This window comes from Lacerta agilis, chromosome 17, assembly GCF_009819535.1.
Source record: "Lacerta agilis isolate rLacAgi1 chromosome 17, rLacAgi1.pri, whole genome shotgun sequence".
In the NCBI taxonomy this organism is placed as follows: domain Eukaryota; kingdom Metazoa; phylum Chordata; class Lepidosauria; order Squamata; family Lacertidae; genus Lacerta; species Lacerta agilis.
Window position 1 is genome coordinate 32,835,685 of NC_046328.1, and position 20,695 is coordinate 32,856,379.

The window sequence follows — 20,695 nt, forward strand, 5'->3', positions numbered from 1 at the left end:
CAGCCGCCCTGTCATTGAATGAAGAGAAGAAGAAGAAGGGAAGAAGCAACTCTCTGGACCTTGCAGTTAGATAAACCTCTGCTCCTTCCTCTCTCTCTCCACTCCAGGCAGCGGCGGACGCGGCGAACTCGGGGCGGGACCCCCGACAGCGGGGCGGGCGAGCTCGGCGAAACTCCGCGCAACTTCTTTGGGGAGCGCAGAGATTGGCTCCAGATTTGCTTGGAGTGGTGGGTTGTTTTTTGCATCGCTGGAGAGGAGAAGAGGAAGAGTTTGCGGAGAGGAGGAAGGGAAAGGGTCAAGCGCCAAAAATGCAAGGAGCTGGCAAGGTGGGCATAACCGGGCTGAGTTGGCACCCTTGAGAGACTGGCAACGCTTCAGCACAGCACCCCGTGCCAACCTCTGCAGGGTTCTGGGCGTCGGTTGTGTTTTGAAGAGGTGAGGGAGCTCGGGGCAGGTGGGTTCGCCGGGGTGGCGCCCGGGGCGAGGCCAGGGGATGAAGGCCTGGCGTCGTGGCGGCAGCGGGGTGGCCCTCTGCGGGCCGTGGCTCTGCCCGGGGAACCCCCTGAAAGCGGCGTCCCCGTTTGTGTGGTGGATCCTAGCGGCCCTCTCCCAGCTGGGCCCGGCACGCTCAGCCAACTTGACCATCGCCGTGGTGCTTCCCGAGCGCAACACCACGTACCCGTGGGCCTGGCCACGGGTGGCACCCGCCATACAGCTAGCCGTCCGCAAGGTCAACGCTCGGCCGGACCTGCTTCCGGGCTACACCGTCCAGCTGGTCTTCGGCACCAGCGAGGACGACCACGGCGTCTGCTCGGACATCCTGGCACCCATGTCGGCCGTTGACCTCCAGATGAGCGCCAACCCGGACCTGTTTGTGGGGCCCGGCTGCGTCTACACCGCGGCCCCCGTGGCCCGCTTCACCCGGCACTGGGGGCTGCCGCTGGTGACCGCCGGGGCCGAGGCCGTGGGCTTCGGCAACAAGGCCGGGGAGTACGCCTTGACCACCCGCACTGGGCCGAGCCACGGCAAGCTGGGCGAGTTTGGGGCCTACCTCAACCAGCACTTCAACTGGACGCGCCATGCCATGCTGCTCTACTGGGACAACAAAAACGACGACCGCCCCTGTTTCTTCGCCGTGGAGGGTCTGTACCTCAGGCTGCCAGCCTTGATGAACATGACGATGGAGGACATTCCTTTCTTGGGGGCGAACTACACCGCGCTGATAAGCGACATCAAGCAAAAAGCCAGGAGTAAGTACAGAGCCGCTCGGCTATATCCTTGTTCCTCACCTTGGGATTTGGTTTTCGTGCCTGTAGGACTCACCGGGCTCACTGCGTCCGCCTCAGGAGGCAAAGAGGTTCCTTGACAGTACGGTGGAGTGGTTAGAGTGCGGGGGACTGGGTTTGAATCCCCGCTCCGCCACAAAGCCCGCCGGGTGGGCCAGTCGCTCGATCTCAGCCTGGCCTACCTCTCAGGGTTGTTGTCAGGGCAGAATGGGGAGGGGGCAGAACACCATGCGCCGCCTCAAGCTCATTCCTTGGGCAGGTGGGAATGTAGTGACTGAATAAATCTTCGCATGCCCTCTCTTGGGTCTGTTGTGAGGTGAGCCCCAAACATCGTAAGAATTTGGGTGAAGCTCTAGGCGCCTCTGTGTCCCGGACACTCTGCTCCCTTGGTTGAGAGGTGGACCGCGGAGCCTTTTCCTGGAGCCTCGGAAGTACCCAAAATGAGTACCTCTGGGCATGTGCAGAGACAGAGAACATTCACAGCTGCCCAGCTCCTAGGGGGCACATTCCTGTTTAGAAATGGGTTTGCCATTATCTCCTCCCCACTTTAGCAATTGTAAATCATTTTTTGCCACTACAGATCCTCACCAGCAAAACGAAACTCCTTGCCCACCTCAGCCCCACTGTTTTTCACCCTAGATTTCCCTATTCAATCTCCCTTTTCTCCCTTCCCAGGCAAGAATTCTCACCCTGCCTTCATCTGGGTGAGGCAAACACTGCGTTGGCAGAACTGAGCCAAACCCCCACCACCTCCAAGTTAAACAATTTCGGGTTCCCCTTGTCCTCCCTTTGTACATTTTATAAAATCCCAGCCTCCTTCAAGGAGCTCGGGGCCGCTTGCAAAACCCGTACTCCACATTGTCCTTGCACAACAGCCCTGTGAGGTAGGCTCAGGGTCACAAAGGTTCAAGTGAGGGATTTAATCCGGCACCTCCCAGCCTGGTCCTCTAACCTGAGGTGGAGAACCTGTGCCTCCAGATGTTGCTAGACTCCATCTCAAGTCAGGGCTGAAGGGAGTTGGGGTCTAGCAACCTCTGGAGGGCCCCTGCTCTAACCACTACACCACTCTGCTTCTCCAGTGCACTGCCTTATTTTTGCTGAATCCACTGCACAGATCCTTTCCCCAGTCCTTGGCTAGCTGGGTGGGGGTGGAACTGAAGTTCCCCTGGTGTTGTTTCCTTATGTTGAAGCAGAGAGGTCTGGTCGCTTGCTCCTTTTTCATAAGCTTGTGCTGGCGTCGTGTCGGGTGTTGGAATACCTGAGGGTCGGCGAGGTGGCAGGGCCTTTTCCCTCGCATACAGAAGTTCCCAGGTTCAATCCCCGCATCGCCTCCGGGAATCAGATTCTGCTGGAAGATTCAGGGCAGGTAAAACAAAGTCCTTGGAGTTAAACTGTGGAACCCCCTTCTGCAGGAGACAGCGATGGGCATCAAACCTTTTAAAGAGGTTTGGACAAATCCATGAAGCAGAACGGCTACTAGCCACGATGGCTATGCCCTGGTTAGAAGCAATTGTACTTCCGAAAGCCAGTTGCCGGAAGTCGCATTAGGGGAGACGGCTCTTGTGTTCGAATCCTGCCTGTAGGCTTTCCACGGGCATTTGGGTGGCCGCTGTGGGAACAGGATGCTGGACTCGATGGGCCCCTTTGCCCTGATCCAGCGGGCTCTACTTGTGTTCTTAAAGGAGCCTTTTCCTGGGTTCAGATTGCTGCTGCATCTAGCTCTCTGTAATCTCTACCCTGGCTGGCAGCAACTCTCAGGCAGGGAATCTCTCCCAGCCCGGCTTGGAGATGGCAGGAATTGAACCTGGCACCTTCTGCGCGCAAGGGGGAAGCTTTGCCCCTGAGCCACATCCCTTCCCTGGCAGCCTGGCTCAGTATAAAGCATTTTCCTCTGTCCCCAAGCAAAGTAATTAATCCGGTCTCCCATGGGGTCTCCTGCTGTCCCACTGCGGTAGGTAAGCAAGGAAGGATGTTTCTCGGAAGAAAATAGCCTCTCCTTGCCTCTTAAATGTGTTCATGTTTAGCGTGTTGGTATGATTCCATTTCAAGAACGCTGACACCCTTCTATAGGATTCATCTGCTATGGTATTTTTTTTTGGGGGGGGGGGTTGTCTTTCTTTTCCCTAACCAGAATCCGGCTTTGGGGCCATGCTCCTCTTTCGGCCAACAGCCTCCTCTGCCATCTGAATCTGTCTGGTATTCGGAGGTAGACTGCCTCTGAAAATGGAGGCTTTATTTGGAGTCCGCACTTAGCTATGCAGGGTGTTGGAGGGAGGGGGGGAGACTGCGCATGTAAGTGTTTGCAGGGAATGTTTGCCGATTACCTGCCGGTTGGGCAAGAACCCCGTTGCATCCGAGAGGCTCACGGTCGGGGGGGGGGGGCGAAGGGGGCACCTCCACACACTCCTTGTCCCCCCTCGAAAAAAACCTGATATAATCAGAGGGTTCCTGGGTTCAGATTGCTGCTGCACCTAGCTCTCTGTAATCTCTACCCTGGCTGCTTTGAGGTTCTCTTTGAGGTGATCCTGCCTGATCTCTGCAATTAGATCTCCTACTAGAATGTGCCTAGTTACCAGTAGTTATATATGCACAGACATATTGTAGCGGTGAGTTCCGTAAGTTAAGCTTGCATGGCGCACACGCTTTTTGTCCGTCGAACCTGCGGATATTTCCAACTCTCCGTCGTCATTTGTTGATGTTTCTGTTCTCCTTTTTTTGGATCTGGGCTCGCTGCTCTTGAGGAAGCCTCGCTTTTCCTTTCGTGGTGGGTCTGCAGCTTCCTTTCCTGTTAAGCAGCTGGACACACAAATCCAGGAGCACACGGCCTGCAGATTGGAGGACGGGCTTTGCCCTGACCTCTGTGTGCTTTTCCGCATTGGAAGTGTGTGTGCGCGCGTTTCTGCAAATGCATGGGAGTGTCGGAGCAGTGAAATAAATAGGTGAGAGTATTTCGGGTCCGGGGTTGAGGGAACAGCTCACGGCTCACTGTGTGTTTAGCTCAGTTGCCGGTCCAAGGACAAGGTGTTTTTGTAAGTCCGTACATGCCGAAAAACAGCAAGCCGTGCGTGTTAACACATTTATCTTGACATCAGAGGAAGAGCATTGCAGCCCGTAAGTTGAAGTGGGAGAGAGATTGAGGTATTTCACTGCAAAACACACCCACACCCACACCCAAATAATACACTTAAATGGCATTTATACCATGGTTTGTGTCTGTTTTCGGTAATGGCTGGCGAAACCCAACAGATAGGCAGGGTAGAAATAATAAGTTGTTGTTGTTGTTGTGCAAGAACCCATGAAAGGCAGCCCCTTGTTCTTATTTATCCCTGCAGTGGGGATGGGGGAGAGGCCATAAATCCACTTCGCTGCAGCCCTTTGGAATGTTTTGTGTATATGTGCTCTGCACTCCTTCACAACAACCCTGGAAGGTAGGCCAGCGCAGCCCCGTTTTGCAGCAAGGAGGGTGGGCAACTGAACGGGGCTGCATGAGTGAAGTTGCAGCCGTGGTCAGATTTGAACCAGGGAGGTTTCTGGCTCATAGCTCAGGGACGTCACCGCTATGATCGATGGTAACCTGCTGCTGCTGCTTATTATTATTATTATTATTATTATTATCCTTTGGTTATAAGAAGAGGGCAGAGAAAGGGATCGTGCAAGCTGCTTAGAGATGAGTTTATATTTAGATATGTCCAGTTGGTTTGTGTGGCTCAGCGCTAGAGGACCTAGATACCTGCAGAAGGTCCTGGGTTCAGCCTCCGACTTCTGCACCTGAAACTGCAAAGACTCACTTGCCCGCCAGTGTATACAGTGGTACCTCGGGTTACAGACGCTTCAGGTTACAGACTCCGCTAACCCAGAAATAACGCTTCAGGTTAAGAACTTTGCTTCAGGATAAGAACAGAAATTGTGCTATGGCGGCGCGGAGGCAGCGGGAGGCCCCATTAGCTAAAGTGGTGCTTCAGGTTAAGAACAGTTTCAGGTTAAGAACGGACCTCCGGAACGAATAAAGTTCTTAACCAGAGGTTCCACTGTACTTACTTAGATCTGACGTCTGGAAGGCAGCTTCGTACGTTGCTCTTGAAAGCAGTCTTTTTATCCAACACCATGAGGACTAGAATCTTACTTAAGTAGGGGAACAATTATAGGTGGGTGATAAGACTCTTTGCCTGAAACCCCAGAGAGCTGCTGCCGGTCAGTGCAGGTAACACTGAGCTAGATAGACCATGGGTCTGACTCAGTATAAGGCAGCCGGCTATGTTCTTTATATATGCCCCCCCTCCCCAATTGTATTTTATTAAATTTCAACATTTTAAGCATATACGATCCAATACGCGACTGCATTTTTTCCTTTATTTTTGTCAACTTCCCACCCTGCTTTCCATGAAGTTGTTGTTTTCCATCTGCTGCTGAACCCTGTAAAAGACTATTAAATCATAACCACAGTTCTATGATCTAGTGACTTCTGTTGCTCGTAGTTCAAATCCTGTACACAAATTTATTGAGCCGTAGTATCTTAGCAGTCCGGAGGGGAAACATCCATTCTTCCACAAAACACTCATCATTGGAGTCTCTTAATTTTGCTGTTGATTTTGCTAATTCCGCACAGCCCATTATCTTGCTTATCCATTCTTATTTAGTGGCAACTTCCTCCTTCCATTTCTGCGCATGAAGAATCCAAGCTGCTGTTGTTACACATACATTAAAAACTTAACTTTTTCCACCCCGTCACTATAATCTGCAGCTGGCTATGTTCTATAGATGCAAAGGGACGTGCTAGGTTTTTCCAGCTAAATTTTTAAATAAAAAGTGCTAGAGAGGGCTGCCTGCGAAGCACCTCTGCAACCTGGCCCCAAACGAGCACTCTGCACGCGTTCTGAAGACCTGCTGCCATGGTGGGCGTTCGCTAAAGGGGTGTGCCTCAACTTTCAAGACCTTGGGGCGTTGTGCTGAATCACATGAGTGATGATCCATGCCATGGGTGAAAGTTAAAAAAAAAAAATTAAGGGTTGGCAAATTGCGAGAACCCTCCTCGCCCCTGCCGCCCGCCTGTCCCGTTGCAAGAGAGCTGAGTTTTAATAGCAACGGGGTCCCGACCTCAGATGGGTGTTAACCGCAGCACTCCTGATAACAGCTGGGAGAGGAACAGGGACGTCTCCACAGCGGGGTGTGGATTTTGGAAGGAGTTTGGGGTTTCGAAAGGGGCCTTGTTCGCGGAAGAGCTTGGCTCTGATATCTTACTTTTCCTGTCAAAGGTGGCGGGCGGAGCGGGGCTGCCCCATAGCAGGAGGGTCAGGGATTCTGGCCAAGGCAGGAGAGCTGTGCGGGGAGTAACCTGACACTGTGCTTGGCTCTGCCTGTCCGGCTTCTCCCTCCTCTCCCACTCCAAGCTGCTCATAGTGGTACAGGATTCAAATACTGGCATAGCTCAGTTAGCAGAGTATAAGACTCCTAATTCCATGGGGTTGTGGGTCTGAGCAAAAGATTCCTGCACTGCCGGGGGTTGGACTTGATGACCCTCGGGGTCCCTTCCAGCTCTACAATTCTAGGATTCTAAATCCAGGCCATAAGGACATATGAAGAGCCTGCTGGATCAGGCCAATGGCCCTTCCGATCTGGCATCCTCTCATCACAGTGGCCAACCAGGTGCCCCCAATGGGAACACACAAACAGGACTCGAACGCAGGACCCCTCTCCCCTCCTGCGGTTTCCAGCAACTGGTATTCAGAAGCGTTACTGCCCCCATCTGCAGAGGCCGCCATGAATTTGCCTACACCTCTTTTAAAGTCACCTAGGTTGGTGGTCAGGGACGCAGGTGGCGCTGTGGGTTAAACCACAGAGCCCTAGGGCTTGCCGATCAGAAGGTCGGCAGTTCGAATCCCCGCGACAGGGTGAGCTCCCGTTGCTCAGTCCCAGCTCCTGCCAACCTTGCAGTTTGAAAGCACAAAGTGCAAGTAGATAAGTAGGTACCACTCCAGTGGGAAAGTAAATGGCGTTTACATGTGCTGCTGTAGTTTGCCAGAAGCGGCTTAGTCATGCTGGCCACATGACCTGCAAGATGTACGCCGGCTCCCTCGGGCAGTAAAGCGAGATGAGCACCACAACCCCAGAGTCGTCCGCGACTGGACCTAATGGTCAGGGGTCACTTTACCTTTACCTTTAGGTTGGTGGTCATCACTGCCTCCTGCGAGAGGGAGTGCTGTAGTTGAATTCTGTGCTGCATGAAGAAGTCCTTCCTTTTATCTGTCCCGAGTCGTCCAACATTTAGGGCTTAATCTACACCTCCTTCTCCTCCGCACTTTCCAGGAACGGTCCACGGTTTAAACTCCCCTATTTTTTTTTTTGACTCTGGCGCTTTCCCTGCTCTTTAAAGCTCAATCGGTACAGACGCCAGTCTGTGGGAAACCCCAATTGCTGTTTGCTCCAATTCAGCTTTAAAGATTGTGTAAAAGCACACAGACACGGAGCATTAAATTGCAGACCTCTGCCCAGAATACAGATAAACCCTCCGCTTCATTGCCATGCCAGGCATCATTTTAGAATCTTCTGTCTAGTGTTCGAAACTCGCCAGGCGCATTTTGCACCTGGCTATTGGCCGCTTGTGACCAAGTGAAGATTCCTGAGCCTGACATCTCCACCATCACCACCTGGAAGTGCATGCCTGGGGATCCTTGGCTCTTGACTGTTTTTTGCACACTAACGCCCCATCCTGCAGAATTCTATCAGTTATATTTTATTTGCAAGATCAGAATGAATTTCGGGAACCAAAATGCTATTTTCTGTGCAGCCTGAGCAGGAGCAGTGAACGACCTCATAGCTAATTGTTGTCGCTTGCTTTCACCCCTCTGCCCTGCTCACGGTTGTGAAGAATATCCCTACGTTATGAATGGCCCGTGCCGCCATTAAGGAAAAGAGGTCGGAATAGGCCAGTATATACAGTATGTGGACTGTCCCTGGATCACGTGGCTTTTCTTCTTTGAAGTTCTCAAAGCTCTTAACCTCACTCAAGGCGGTCATCTGAACTAGCCAGATGTTTAACTGATCGTCAATCGCAGCCAGTCCGTCATTTGAAAAATAAGACTTTAGAACCGTCTTGCCCCAAAATGGCAACCAGACGTTACGTTTTGGCAACAGCAACCTTGGTTTAAGGAGCCTTTGGTGCCTAGCTTATATACAGGTGAAAGTCGAAAAATTAGAATATCGTGGAAAAGTCCATTTATGTAAGCAATTGTTTTCATTAGCTACTGGAGTTTAATATATGAGATAGACTCATGACATGCAAAGCGAGATACGTCAAGCCTTCATTTGTTATAATTGTGATGATTATGGCCTACAGCTGATGAAAACCCCAAAGTTGAAATTGTTAAATTGGGGTTCTCACCAGCTGTACGCCATAATCATCACAATTATAACAAATAAAGGCTTGGCACATCTCGCTTTGCATGTCATGAGTCTATCTCATATATTAGTTTCACCTTTTAAGTTGAATTACTGAAAGAAATGAACCTTTCCATGATATTCTAATTTTTCAAGTTTCACCTGTATATGAGTTTCTAACACTGTTCCTGTCACAATGCCTCTTACTCGCAGTTGATTGGGAGGTCTTGCTTCCACTAAGTTCCTGGACTTTTTGCCATAAGGGGAGCGATGGGGAAGCTGCGCCAGAAAGTGTGGGATATACTGTATATACTTGAGTATAAGCCTAGTTTTTCAGCACATTTTTTTGTGCTGAAAAAGCTGCCCTCGGCTTATACTTGAGTGAGGCGGGCGGTGGGGGCGGCGAGAAAGAAGCCCTTTCTCTCCGCTCGTACCGCCACCTGCTCTCCCCAGTCAACCATTCCTTAAGAAGCGTACAAGAACGGCGGTTCTTTACTCTCCCCAGGCAGCTTGTTCCATTCCTGAACTGCTCGGATAAATGCAAACTTGGCAAAGGAGGAAGAGGAAGGAGCAGCCCAAAGGGCTGCTTTCGGGCTGCTCATTCCTCCTCCTCCTCCACAGTGGCAAAGGTGAACCGGCTTATACTCGAGTCAATAAGCTTTCCCAGGTTTTTGTGGGGAAATTAGGTGCCTCGGTTTATATTCTGGTCGGCTTATACTCGGGTATATACGGTAAACTTGCTTTTACATCACCTCACCTAACAAATCAGAAGGAAACCACCTCCAACATGTGAAAAGGATCTAGGAGTCTTGGTAGACCACAAACTTGACCACAAACTTGACATGAGTCAATCGTGTCATGTAGCAGCTAAAAAAGCCAATGCAATTCTGGGCTGCATCAATAGGAGTATAGCGTCTAGAAGATCAAGGGAGGTAATAGTACCACTATATTCCTCACCTGGAATACTATGTCCAGTTCTGGGCACCACAGTTCAAGAAGGATACTGACAAGCTGGAAGGTGTCCAGAGGAGGGCAACCAAAATGGTCCAAGGCCTGGGAACGATGCCTTATTAGGAATGGCTTAGGGAGCTGGGTATGAAAACAAAATAGGAAATTCTTTCCAGTAGCACCTTAGAGACCAACTGAGTTTGTTCTTGGTATGAGCTTTCGTGTGCATGCACACTTCTTCAGATACGGAGCTGGGTATGTTTAGCTTGGAGAAGAGAAGGTTAAGGGGTGATATGATAGCCATGTTCAAATATATAAAAGGATGTCATATAGAGGAGGGTGAAAGGTTGTTTTTTGCTGCTCCAGAGAAGCGGACATGGGGCAATGGATTCAAACTGCAAGAAAGAAGATTCCACCTAAACATTAGGAAGAACTTCCTGACAGTAAGAGCTGTTCGACAGTGGAATTTGCTACCAAGGAGTGTGGTGGAATCTCCTTCTTTGGAGGTCTTTAAGCGGAGGCTTGACAGCCATCTGTCAGGAATGCTTTGATGGTGTTTCCTGCTTGGCAGGGGGGTTGGACTGGATTCCATCAAGGCTGCCCCCCCCCGAGCTGCACGCCACGCCCCCAGAACATGCCCCACGCCCATGCGGGTGGCACGGCACGCCCCCAGAATGCGCGCCACCCCCACCTGCTTCCCGCCCCCGGTGCCGGAGCATGAAGCTCCGCCACTGGGCAGGCTGCCGAAGAAGCCAGGAGGTCTCCCCCTCCTGCGATGGGCAGCTCTCCTCCTGCCCCCTGGTCTCCCAGGACCAGGAGAGGTATGAAGAGGGCCGAGCAAAGGCAGACAAGGCATTGGAGCCTCAGATTGCTTGCGAAGGAACTGGAGGAGGAGAAGACTTAGGGAGCTGTGGGACCTTCAGTCCTCGCAACTCTGCCGGGAAGAAGAGCTGCTGCGCTCACTAGGCCTGGCCTCCAGAGCTGCTTTGTTTCTTTGAATAAGAGGAGAACTTCACTATCACTGTGTGAGTTATTGCTAACCTGGTCCTGACACCCACCTAGGCAACACGTAGCTTTGGAGCCTACAGAACAAACTCCTCTTCTGTGCTTTCCCCACGCACCTTCTCCAGAGTGACCCCGGGAGCCCATCCTCAGTGGCCGACTCCCCTCCTTCCATTCTGATTGGCCCCAGCCAGCACAAAGGGTGAGAAGACTTCTCAGTGGCTTAAAAGCTTCCCTTTCATGCAGGGACCCAGGTGCCGCTGTGGGTTAAACCACAGAGTCTAGGGCTTGCCGATCAGAAGGTCGGCGGTTCGAATCCCCGCGATGGGGTGAGCTCCTGTTGTTCGGTCCCAGCTCCTGCCCACCTAGCAGTTCGAAAGCACGTCAAAGTGCAAGTAGATAAATAGGTACCGCTCCGGCGGGAAGGTAAACGGCGTTTCTGTGCGCTGCTCTGGTTCGCCAGAAGCGGCTTTGTCATGCTGGCCACATGACGCAGAAGCTGTCTGTGGACAAACGCCGGCTCCCTTGGCCTATAGAGCGAGATGAGCGCCGCAACCCCAGAGTCGGACACGACTGGACGTAATGGTCAGGGGTCCCTTTACCTTTACTCCTAATGCAGGAAACAGCCTATTGCTCAGTTGGGTTGCAGGTTGGGTTGATAGAATTTGCCATAGCATCATCCAAGCGACCTCATTTCCATTTCAAATAATTCAAATATTTCTCCTTATAGTTAAGCATTTTTATTTTACTTGATTTGGGGGGAGGGGAGCAGCTGCCCCCCTGCCTATGCCCATGTGTGGGTATGACCCGGACTTTTCACCTCTAGGGTGACCCTTTCTGTTTTGGGGTGTTTCCCCCCCCCAAACAAAGGACACATCCACACCCACACCAAACACGTAATGCACGTTTAAAGCACACATTCCCACTCTCCTGGATCCCGGGAACCGTAGTTTAAGGGTGCTGGGAATTGTAGCTCTGTGTCAAGTTACCCGGGATTCTTTTTTGGGGGAGCCGCGTTCTCAGAATGCAATATGTGGATGCGACCCGAAATGGCTGGGATCCCAGGGGTGCTTGTTTGGCCTTCCCCCTACCCCCCCCCAGCTCTGGCTCACTTCCACCCACCCACCCCTTTTTCGTTCGAGATTGTTTTCTCAGCCTGATGTGGGTCTTTGTTGTTGTCTAGGGCGGCTGCTATTTCTGGGGCTGCTCTGCCTTCCGTCAGGAATGTTCCCCGGAGTTTCTCACCGCCGAGGGAAACGTAGAGCCGGTGCCTCCGGAACGGCAATAAAACGGTCGGCTGGCGCTGGCAGGAGGGGCTCGCGAGGTATTCCTGTTCCTCAGATCGGGGATGAGCCGTAGCTCAGTGAAAGAGCACATGCTTTGAGTGTAGAAGGTCCCGGGTTCGATCCCCAGGCAGAGCTGGGAATGTCCTGTATGAAACCCTGGAACAGGCTTCCTCAACCTCGGCCCTCCAGATGTTTTGAGACTACAGTTCCCATCATCCTTGACCACCGGGCCTGCTAGCTAGGGATCAGGGGAGCTGTAGGCCAAAAACATCTGAAGGGCCGAGGTTGAGGAAGCCTGCCCTGCACAGTTGCTGCCACTAAGTGTGGACACTATTGAGCTGGATCATGGGTAGGCAAACTAAGGCCCGGGGGCCGGATCAGGCCCAATCGCCTTCTAAATCCGGCCCGCGGACGGTCCGGGAATCAGTGTGTTTTTACATGAGTAGAACGTGTGCTTTTATTAAAAATGCATCTCTGGGTTATTTGTGGGGCATATGAATTCGTTCATTTCCTCCCCCAAAAATATAGTCTCCCCCCCCCCACAAGGTCTGAGGGACAGTGAACCAGCCCCCTGCTGAAAAAGTTTGCTGACCCCTGAGCTGGATGGACCAAAGGTCTGATTTGGAATAAGGCGGCCTCCAGTGTTCCTATGAACTACCAGTAACAGGTGACCATTGTCTACAGAAGCACAGCTCCCCACTCCTGAACTAGCCTCATATTGCCAGCTTTGGCCGGCAGGGTCTCTTCAGCATCTCAGGCAGAGGTAGTGCCTTGTGCCATCGGAGGCCAGTGGCCTACCAAGGGATGCAGCTTGGTGGCACATCGCCTGCCTTGCGTGCAGAAGGTCTCGGGTTCAATCTCTCCGTTTTGAACAGCCGATAATCTCGTGGGGGGGACACTCCAGGCTTTTTCTAAAAAGCTTATCTTTAACTAGAAGAAGAACCAAAGCTCTCCAGTCTTCCCTGGATATAAATAGACCTTTGCTTGCAAACTGCACCACCTACCCCTGGGCCAAAGGTCAGTGCTGGGGGTGTATGTGTGTGTGTCCCTCCTCTCCAAACACATCTTGTGGAAGGCTGTCTTCCACCAGCCGTTTTACTCTGCAATCGTGTCTGGAGGCCAGAAGGACATGTTGTTGTTATTGTTGCTGTTGTTTGAAACGAACGGCAGAAAACGGGAAGCGACACACCAGCGACACCCCCCACGTCTGAATACCCCTGCCCGTGTCTGAATGCGCCCCAGTAAAGTGGAACGATTGATATTAAAGTGGAATGATGTTTGGATAGTGCAAGTCACCGGAACAACGGGGAACAAGCCACATGTGCAAGACATAAGAGACTTGAAGGCATCATGTCTCTCTTTAAAAACTTCGATTCTCCCGGCTATTGAGCATTGGGCGCTTCCCCTCTGGGCAGTTTGCTGGTGCCCTCCTTAGAGTCCTGCTTTGCAGGGGGTTGGACTAGATCAGTGTTTTTCAACCACTGTACCGCGGCACACTGGTGTGCCGCAAGATGTTGCCTGGTGTGCCTTGGGAAAAATTCCAGCCAGAATATCAGCTTTGTGTTCAGCCAAACAGGCCCTGGTTGCACACTGAATAAAGTATTTTATAATTTTTCATATTTCTGTTTACTTACTATTTCATAATAAAGTAATTATAAAATACTTTCTTTGTGTTTATTTGATTCCTATTCAAGAGAATTACTTTATATATAGTCAATATAGGGACAGAGTTAAATTTTTTAAACATTTTCTAATGGTGGTGTGCCTCGTGATTTTTTCCATGAAACAAGTGTGCCTTTGCCCAAAAAAGGTTGAAAAACACTGGACTAGATGACCCCCGTGGGTCCCCCTTCCAACTCTACGTTTCGATGTGGTGCCCAGAGCCGTGCACAGCAAATCCCAGAAGCAGCCTGAAAAGTGTAGCATGATTTATTCTCTCTGTTATAAGAGAAAAAAAACTGCTCCTTTTCCCTTATGGGGTACCCAAGAGCTTGTATGGAGTCCTTATGTAGGTTCTCTATCGGGAGGAGAAAATAACAGAGGCCAACCAGAGAATATTGAGAAGCAAAGCGGCTAGGAAGCCTGATCTTTATTAAACTGTTGCAACAGGGTCCCCACTCACCACATGCAGGAGGGAGGAGGGAGCCAGAACAATGGTGTGCAAGCCCTTCTAGAGACTTTTGAAATTGCCCACCCTCTAGCTCAAGACCACCTCCCCAATACATCATACATACATCACAGAAAACCTGTCTGCCAGGGTACCTGATAATGGTCACTGATTGTATTACTTGGGCAGTCTGGCCATTCTTTTTTTATGGTAAATACTCAGTTCCTGAATCCAGGTCACAGGCTCACCCTATTCATACACAGATACGCCCTTAAGACAGGATTTGTGAGCAAAGAGACAATGGAGAGACTTTCTCATTTCCTTCCTCCTTGTAGAGAAATATTTGAGATCAATTTGGGAGAGTCAAAATGGCTTTATGACTGTTCTCCTATACAGTGGTACCTCGGGTTACAGACGCTTCAGGTTACAGACTCCGCTAACCCAGAAATAGTACCTCGGGTTAAGAACTTTGCTTCAGGATGAGAACAGAAATCGTGCTCCGGCAGCGCAGCGGCAGCGGGAGGTCCCATTATCTAAAGTGGTACCTCAGGTTAAGAACAGTTTCAGGTTAAGAACGGACCGCCAGAACGAATTAAGTTCTTAACCTGAGGTACCACTGTACTATTTCAGACGTGTAGTTTATATTTTATATCTTATACCTTATAATTCTCATAACACTCTCCAATATTGCGTTTGGGTGCAGCCAGATTCTTCAAGCAGAGGTGCATCAGACTGACTCGCCTTCGGGGGGGGGGGGCTTCCCTGTTGTGTCTCTGTACGTGTCGCTGATCTGGGCTGAATCACTGCTAAGTACCGAGGCTCCTCTGAGGCCCAGGAGTCCCCCATCCTCCCACATGGTTGCATTTCAACAAAAACGTTCTTCTTTTTTTTACAGTGTCTGAGCGAAGCACATCTCCGGGTTTTCTAGTAAGGAAAGGCAAAGTGAGTGGCAGCTATCAGCCAACATGGTGTCAGGGTTAGAGCAGTGCTTCTCAAAGGGTGTGGCAGGAGAGACTGGGAAGGTTCAAGGACCACCGCAGAAACATTTAAACATTTCAGTGCAGCGTAGTATAGTATCAATATAAATGTATGTTTTATTTGCAGAATGTGGATAGGTATCTTTTGGAAATGAGAGCAAAAGCATCAAGAGAGATGGCAAGCTCACGCCTCTCATTGTATGTATACTTATGTAAGAGGCTCGTATATAATTCTATTTTGGGAATGACTCGTGTTCTTGTGTGGCTGCGCCGTTTTATCCTTTCTGGATGCCCCATGATCATATTATAGTTGCGTTCTATGCTATAAATCAAACCCCACGTTGGGCAAAATATTACCACATTGCAGGGGGTTGGACTAGATGACCCTCGTGGGGCCCTTCCAACTCTTTTTTAAAAAATAAAATAAAATAAAAATATTTTCATTAAAGGTTTTTATCGGTTTACAAAAGTACACGCCTTCCATTCTGTGGTTCTACGATGCGGAAAGAGAAAGCCGCTGCCGGCCTGAGTAGGCAGCGCTATGCGAGGTGGACCCGTGGCCCGACTCGCAAGTATAAGCCAAGGCACAGGAGCCCTTTCCCAACCGGGAGAAAAAAGGTGGCAGGGCTTTCTGTGCCCAACTGAAGGCGGAAGCAGTGGGGGGGTGTGTGTCCGGGGCTTAGCCAGGGCTCCTTTCACTAATTTTCACCCTCTCTTGGGCCCCCGGCCAAGAGACATCCTGTTATTTTCCTGCTCCCCCTCCTCCCCCCCATCCACCGGCAGCCGAGGTCAAGGGGCGCGTTCTGTCCACGGGGAGGGGTCACCGCCACAAGCTTGGCCCCCCTGAGCCAGCGTTTTCCTGTTTTGCTGAGTCGCCGTTTCCTTATCCTGGCCGGAGAGAGGGTTTTTCAGAGGACGGTTCAGTGGCCAGGACGGGCCTCCCTCCCTCCTTGGGTGCCTTTGTCCTGGGCCCCATCCCAAAGGAAGAAGAAGGCAAACTTGTGCACACTAGCACCCATCTCAGTGGGTCGCTGCTGGACCCCTCCCCGAGACTCACCTGTTTCCCGCTGCTAACTCCCCAAATCTTTTCTCTCTCTACTGTGGCTTGCAGGTTCAATGACTCTGCAGTCGGTTCCCTTCCAGTGATTTATCAGCCTGTTTATCCCTTGGTTATCAGTCTATTATTATTACAATAAATTATTATTATTTATTATTTATTATTTTCTTAACACAAAAGTTCCAGCATAACAAACAGAAGAGAAACCACGAATCGAGAATTTTAGCCTCGCAGTCCGGAAGGGCAAAAGTACGAAAACACAGCGCAGCTCCAAAGGGATAATGAAGGATTAACTCCTGCAAACATCCCCTTAAAAATTAATAGCTGAAAAAATAAAAAGTGTTCCCCACCTGTGAGCTCCATCATTGCTGAGAATAAAGGTTCTTTATAGGTTTGCATAGACCGGTCGCCCAGAGCGATCACACGCATCAACATTTTGTAGAAGAAATAAAACCATGGCATATTTGGAAGGGGGGGGGGAGTCATTTGAGCTCTGTTCAGTTTGTGAGATATCTTTTCCAGCTGGGCAATCTGCCAACCCCTTGAAGGCCAGCAATCAAAATCATTAATATTAAAGCTCTCCCGGGATTTGACAATACAGCCCCGTAAGACATGAGAAGTAAGTTATTTGCTTTTCAGATCTGTTTTCCACATACAGGTCCAAGATATTGGGGCTCCAAGACCCCCCATTTGTGCCCTCTTTTCTTGCCCTCACGGCAGGACAATCCGGTTGGAGCTGATTGCAGAGGCGTGCGGGAGAATACCTCGCAGGGGCTGAAGGAGGGAATGCTGCTCATGCAGAGAGGCAACAGGGAAACTCCCTTGAGGACTAGCGCCTTATTGTTATTTATTACATTTATATACCACCTTTATCTATCAAGGATTTCAAGGTGGCGTACATGGGTCCTCCCCCCTTTCATCCTCGCAACAACTATGTGAGGTAGGTTAGGCTAAGAGATGGGGATTGGCCCAAGGTCACACCCAGTACGCTTTATGGCTGAGTGGAGATTCGAACCCTGCTCTCCTAAGTCCTAGTCCTACCTGTGTGCCTCAAATGCAAATCCGCAAAGGGGAGAGATAAGTCTTTTGACGGATGCCTTATTTGTACTCCTTTCGCTCCAGTTTGCTCTCTTCTTTTCCCCCTTCTCTGCCAAGAGCCAGGCAAGAGGAGCAGAATCTGGATTCCTTGGTGCATATGATCAAGGAATGGGAAGGGCCTTTTGAATGCAGACAGCCAGCCAGCTCTCCTTTCGCAACCTCCTGGAGGTGCCGATGGCTCCCAGCGGAGAGAATTTGGCTGCCGACTTGGGTGCGCGCAGCCCAGTTTATTTACTTTTTAGGGGGAGCAGGGAGGGTGGAAGAAAGAGGCTGTCTTTTGTATTTCCAGCTCAGCAAGGATGGAAATTATGGAAAAGTGTGTGCACAACCCCGGGGGGGGGGGGATTTGATCTCTCAGAGGTGGGGGGAAGTGTTGGTGGGGGAACAGGACATTGCGGTGTGTTATGATCTGTTTTCAGGCAGCTTTCTGGACCTTTCTATAAAAGAACCTGCCAGGATTGTCTTAGATGCGGGATGCGAAATGTGGCTTGCTTCACGCTGAAAGGCAAACCTGAGTTTCTGAGACAGTGTGAGAACCGAAACCGATTTTGCAGTTTCTCCAGGTAAGTGATGGGCATAGCTGTCAAGTTTCGGATTTGAAAATAAGGGATCAGCACCCTCACCTGTCCTGGGGACAGTCTACAGTTCTCAGGGACAGTCCACGCCACGGTAATCCCCCCCCCCCCAGGCTACAAATTAATTTACACCAGGAAAGAGCTCCCAGGAAAGAGAAATTAGGGCAGAGAAAAGAAGGCACTTATTCACGCAGCACATGGTTAACCTCTGGAACTCCCTGCCACAGGGAACAGCGATGGCCACCAACTTGGATTAGGCAAATTCATGCAGGTAGAGAGGACCACTGGTGGCTTCTGGCCAGGTCGGCTCTGTTCTGCCTCCAGTTAGGGGCAGCAATGCTTAATCTGAGCACCTGTTGGCAAGAAACATTCGTCTCTTTTATCTTCTTCTTTATATATCTGTCTGTCTGTTTGTTATTAGGTATTTATATTCCACCTTTTTCTCCAAGGAGCTCCCTGGTCCTAGTCCTCATTTAATCCCCACAACAGTCCTGTGAGGTAGGCAGGCAGGCAGGCAGGCGGGGCTGAGAAAGGCAGGGACCCAAGGAATCCCCGGACTCCAACTCTCCTTCCCAGAAATAAGGGAAATTTAAGGGATATCAACAGTAAGGGATAGCTGCGGGAAACGGCTTGGAATAAGGGAGTTTCCCGCAAAAAAAGGGAGACTTGACAGCTATGGTGATGGGTATTGAAATGGATAGACGGGGGCAAAGCAGGTGTGAAAATGGCACGATGGCTTTGCTCTCAGTGCTTCCAAATCCCAGATTGCGTGGCAATGTCCCTCCCTCCCGATTGAATAAAGACACATGAGACATTGTATCGAATTTAATGGGCATAAAGGCCACAACTTTATTGGTTACGGATGTTGAGCGGTATTGGCTTAGGCATTGGACCCTAACCACTATATCTGACCCCAACCCGAGTGTTGGAAGGGTTAACCACCAAGAGGAGCCCCACTGATGCTTATCAAGTGGAACTCCCCCTGTGATCACTGTTAGGGGCGTGGCTTAGGCCCTAACCTCCCTAGGCTTCGGACAGGGCCACGCCCCCGGAAACCTTTAAGGGAATACCCTTCCAATGAGGGGCAGGTGATGGCACTACCTCCCCTTCTCACCTCTCTTGATGTTATCCAATGCCTAACCTGCAAACCAAAAGTTGTGACGGATTGCTACGACGTAGGCGGAAAAAACCGATTTGGCTAGCCCAAATGGGGAAAAGTCCTACCAGGCCCCCCCCCCAGCCAACTGGGCGACCAACCGGACTCCATAGCAAGGTCAATAGCTAACCTAAAGGGTGGGTGGGCGGGAGAACCAATGCAGCTGGGGGCAGCGAAGGAGAGGGGGAAGGATCCCCGCCGTCCCCTAGTTAAAGGGATGCCCGGCCACGCCCCCAGTCAACCGGATTGGTCGGCCTTCGGGGGGGGGGGAGCGGCGGGAATCCAGCCAATCGCGCAGGGGCTGTGTCTCAGCCCCTCCTGCTCATGGGCGGAAGTGGCTTTCTGGAAGCCGTAGGAGGGAGAAAAGCTGCTGCTGCACTTGGGTCCTGCTTGCCGGTTTCCCATTGAGGCATCTGGTTTATACATTCATTCATTCATTCATTCATTCATTGTGTTTCTATCCCATCTTTTCCTCCAAGGAGTTCCTGGTTGAACACATGTTTCTCCATTGTTTAATGCCCTCAAAGCCTGGTAAGGTAGCGGCTGGCCCAAGGTCTGGCCCTGTGATCTTCTTAGCTGGGTGAGGGATTTGAAACCCAGTTTTCTCCCAGGTCCTAGCCTGACACTCCAACCACTACACCACGCTGCCTCTGGTTGGCCACTGCAACTGATGAGCCATGGGCCTGACCCTGCAGGACTCTTCTTCTTAACGTTCTTGCATTCGTGAAAATAAAACGCTTCCTGTTGGAGGAAATCGCTTGGCAAAAATGTGTCTATTCGGTCAAAATTCCTTAGTGACGTGTGTGTGTGTGTGTGTCTGTGTGTGTGTGTCCGGAGATATTTGTGCTGAAATGCTGATGAATCTTGGGGGGGGGGAGCTTTAAAAACAAACAAATAAATTAATTGCAAACCCACGTGGCGTTGTGGAGAACAGAAGGCTGGGTGAACACACCATTCCTCCAAAGCACATCCAGAATACCTTCTTTCTCTCAAAGGATTCTGGACAATGTAGTTTCACCCCCTCCCAGAGTTCCGATTCCCAGCAGCCCCTTAAAAAACGGCAGTGCCCAGAATTCTTTGATGGGGGAAACATTATTTAAAAGTATAGTGCGCCTGCAGCCCGAGACTAGAAAAATGAGAATCTGAAATTGGAGAGGATTAACCCATCCCCTAGGTTTGGGACCAGCAAGGGGTGTGGCCTGGGGAAATGGGGTGTGGCCTGGGGGAGATTTTCAAGGGCCAGGTTTAGAGATTTGGGGGGCCGCAGTTGCCTCCTGGGTCTTAGGATCTTCAGGTTCCTCTTCTAGATTCCCTGCGCAATAATTTAGCTCGCCAAGTGCGAGAAGGCAGGGATTTGCATCTCCTAAGTGGGGAAATGTCAGGCGCTTGCCCTTTCACACGTCTTGCAGTGGCCGAGTTACATTTCGCGCTGAAGATAAGCTGATGTAGAACAATAGCTTTCTCCCCCACCCACCCCTTAAATCACCCGCTGAATAAACGACTAGACCATCTGTGGAGGCTGCCAAGAGGCTGTTGAGGATGCTTAGAGGAGGAGACAGCAAGATCTTTGGGTGAATCAGGGTGCAGAAGGCCCTTCCTTGTTTCAAGAACCTAAAAAGACCCTCCTTTTGTTCAGCATCCTGTTCTCACAGCAGCCAACCAGATTCCCCTATCTATATATATATATATAAATGTTCCCATTGTGTGCGCGGCAGACACCGATGTTCTCCGTAACCGCTGGACCAAAGCGCATCAAATTAGTACAAAGCGTAACATGACCATCGAGGAAGGATCTGGCATAATTAAAATTTAAAAAAACCACACCTGTC

The 20,695-nt window shown here is 50.7% G+C and overlaps 1 protein-coding gene across 2 annotated transcripts in view; it reads left to right on the plus strand.

The window, feature by feature from the left end:
* The first annotated feature begins 470 nt into the window (after nt 1–470).
* The window catches only part of NPR1 (natriuretic peptide receptor 1), a 57,141-nt gene continuing 36,916 nt past the window's right edge, over nt 471–20,695 (plus strand). Inside the window, exon 1 of one of the 2 annotated variants that reach the window (XM_033174594.1) lies at nt 471–1,250. In XM_033174594.1, the coding sequence (XP_033030485.1) occupies nt 494–1,250 (757 nt within the window). In that variant the 5' untranslated portion in view covers nt 471–493. Of the gene's footprint in view, nt 1,251–2,582; nt 2,653–20,695 lie in introns of those variants that run through there. The other variant, XM_033174595.1, reaches the window with a different exon arrangement.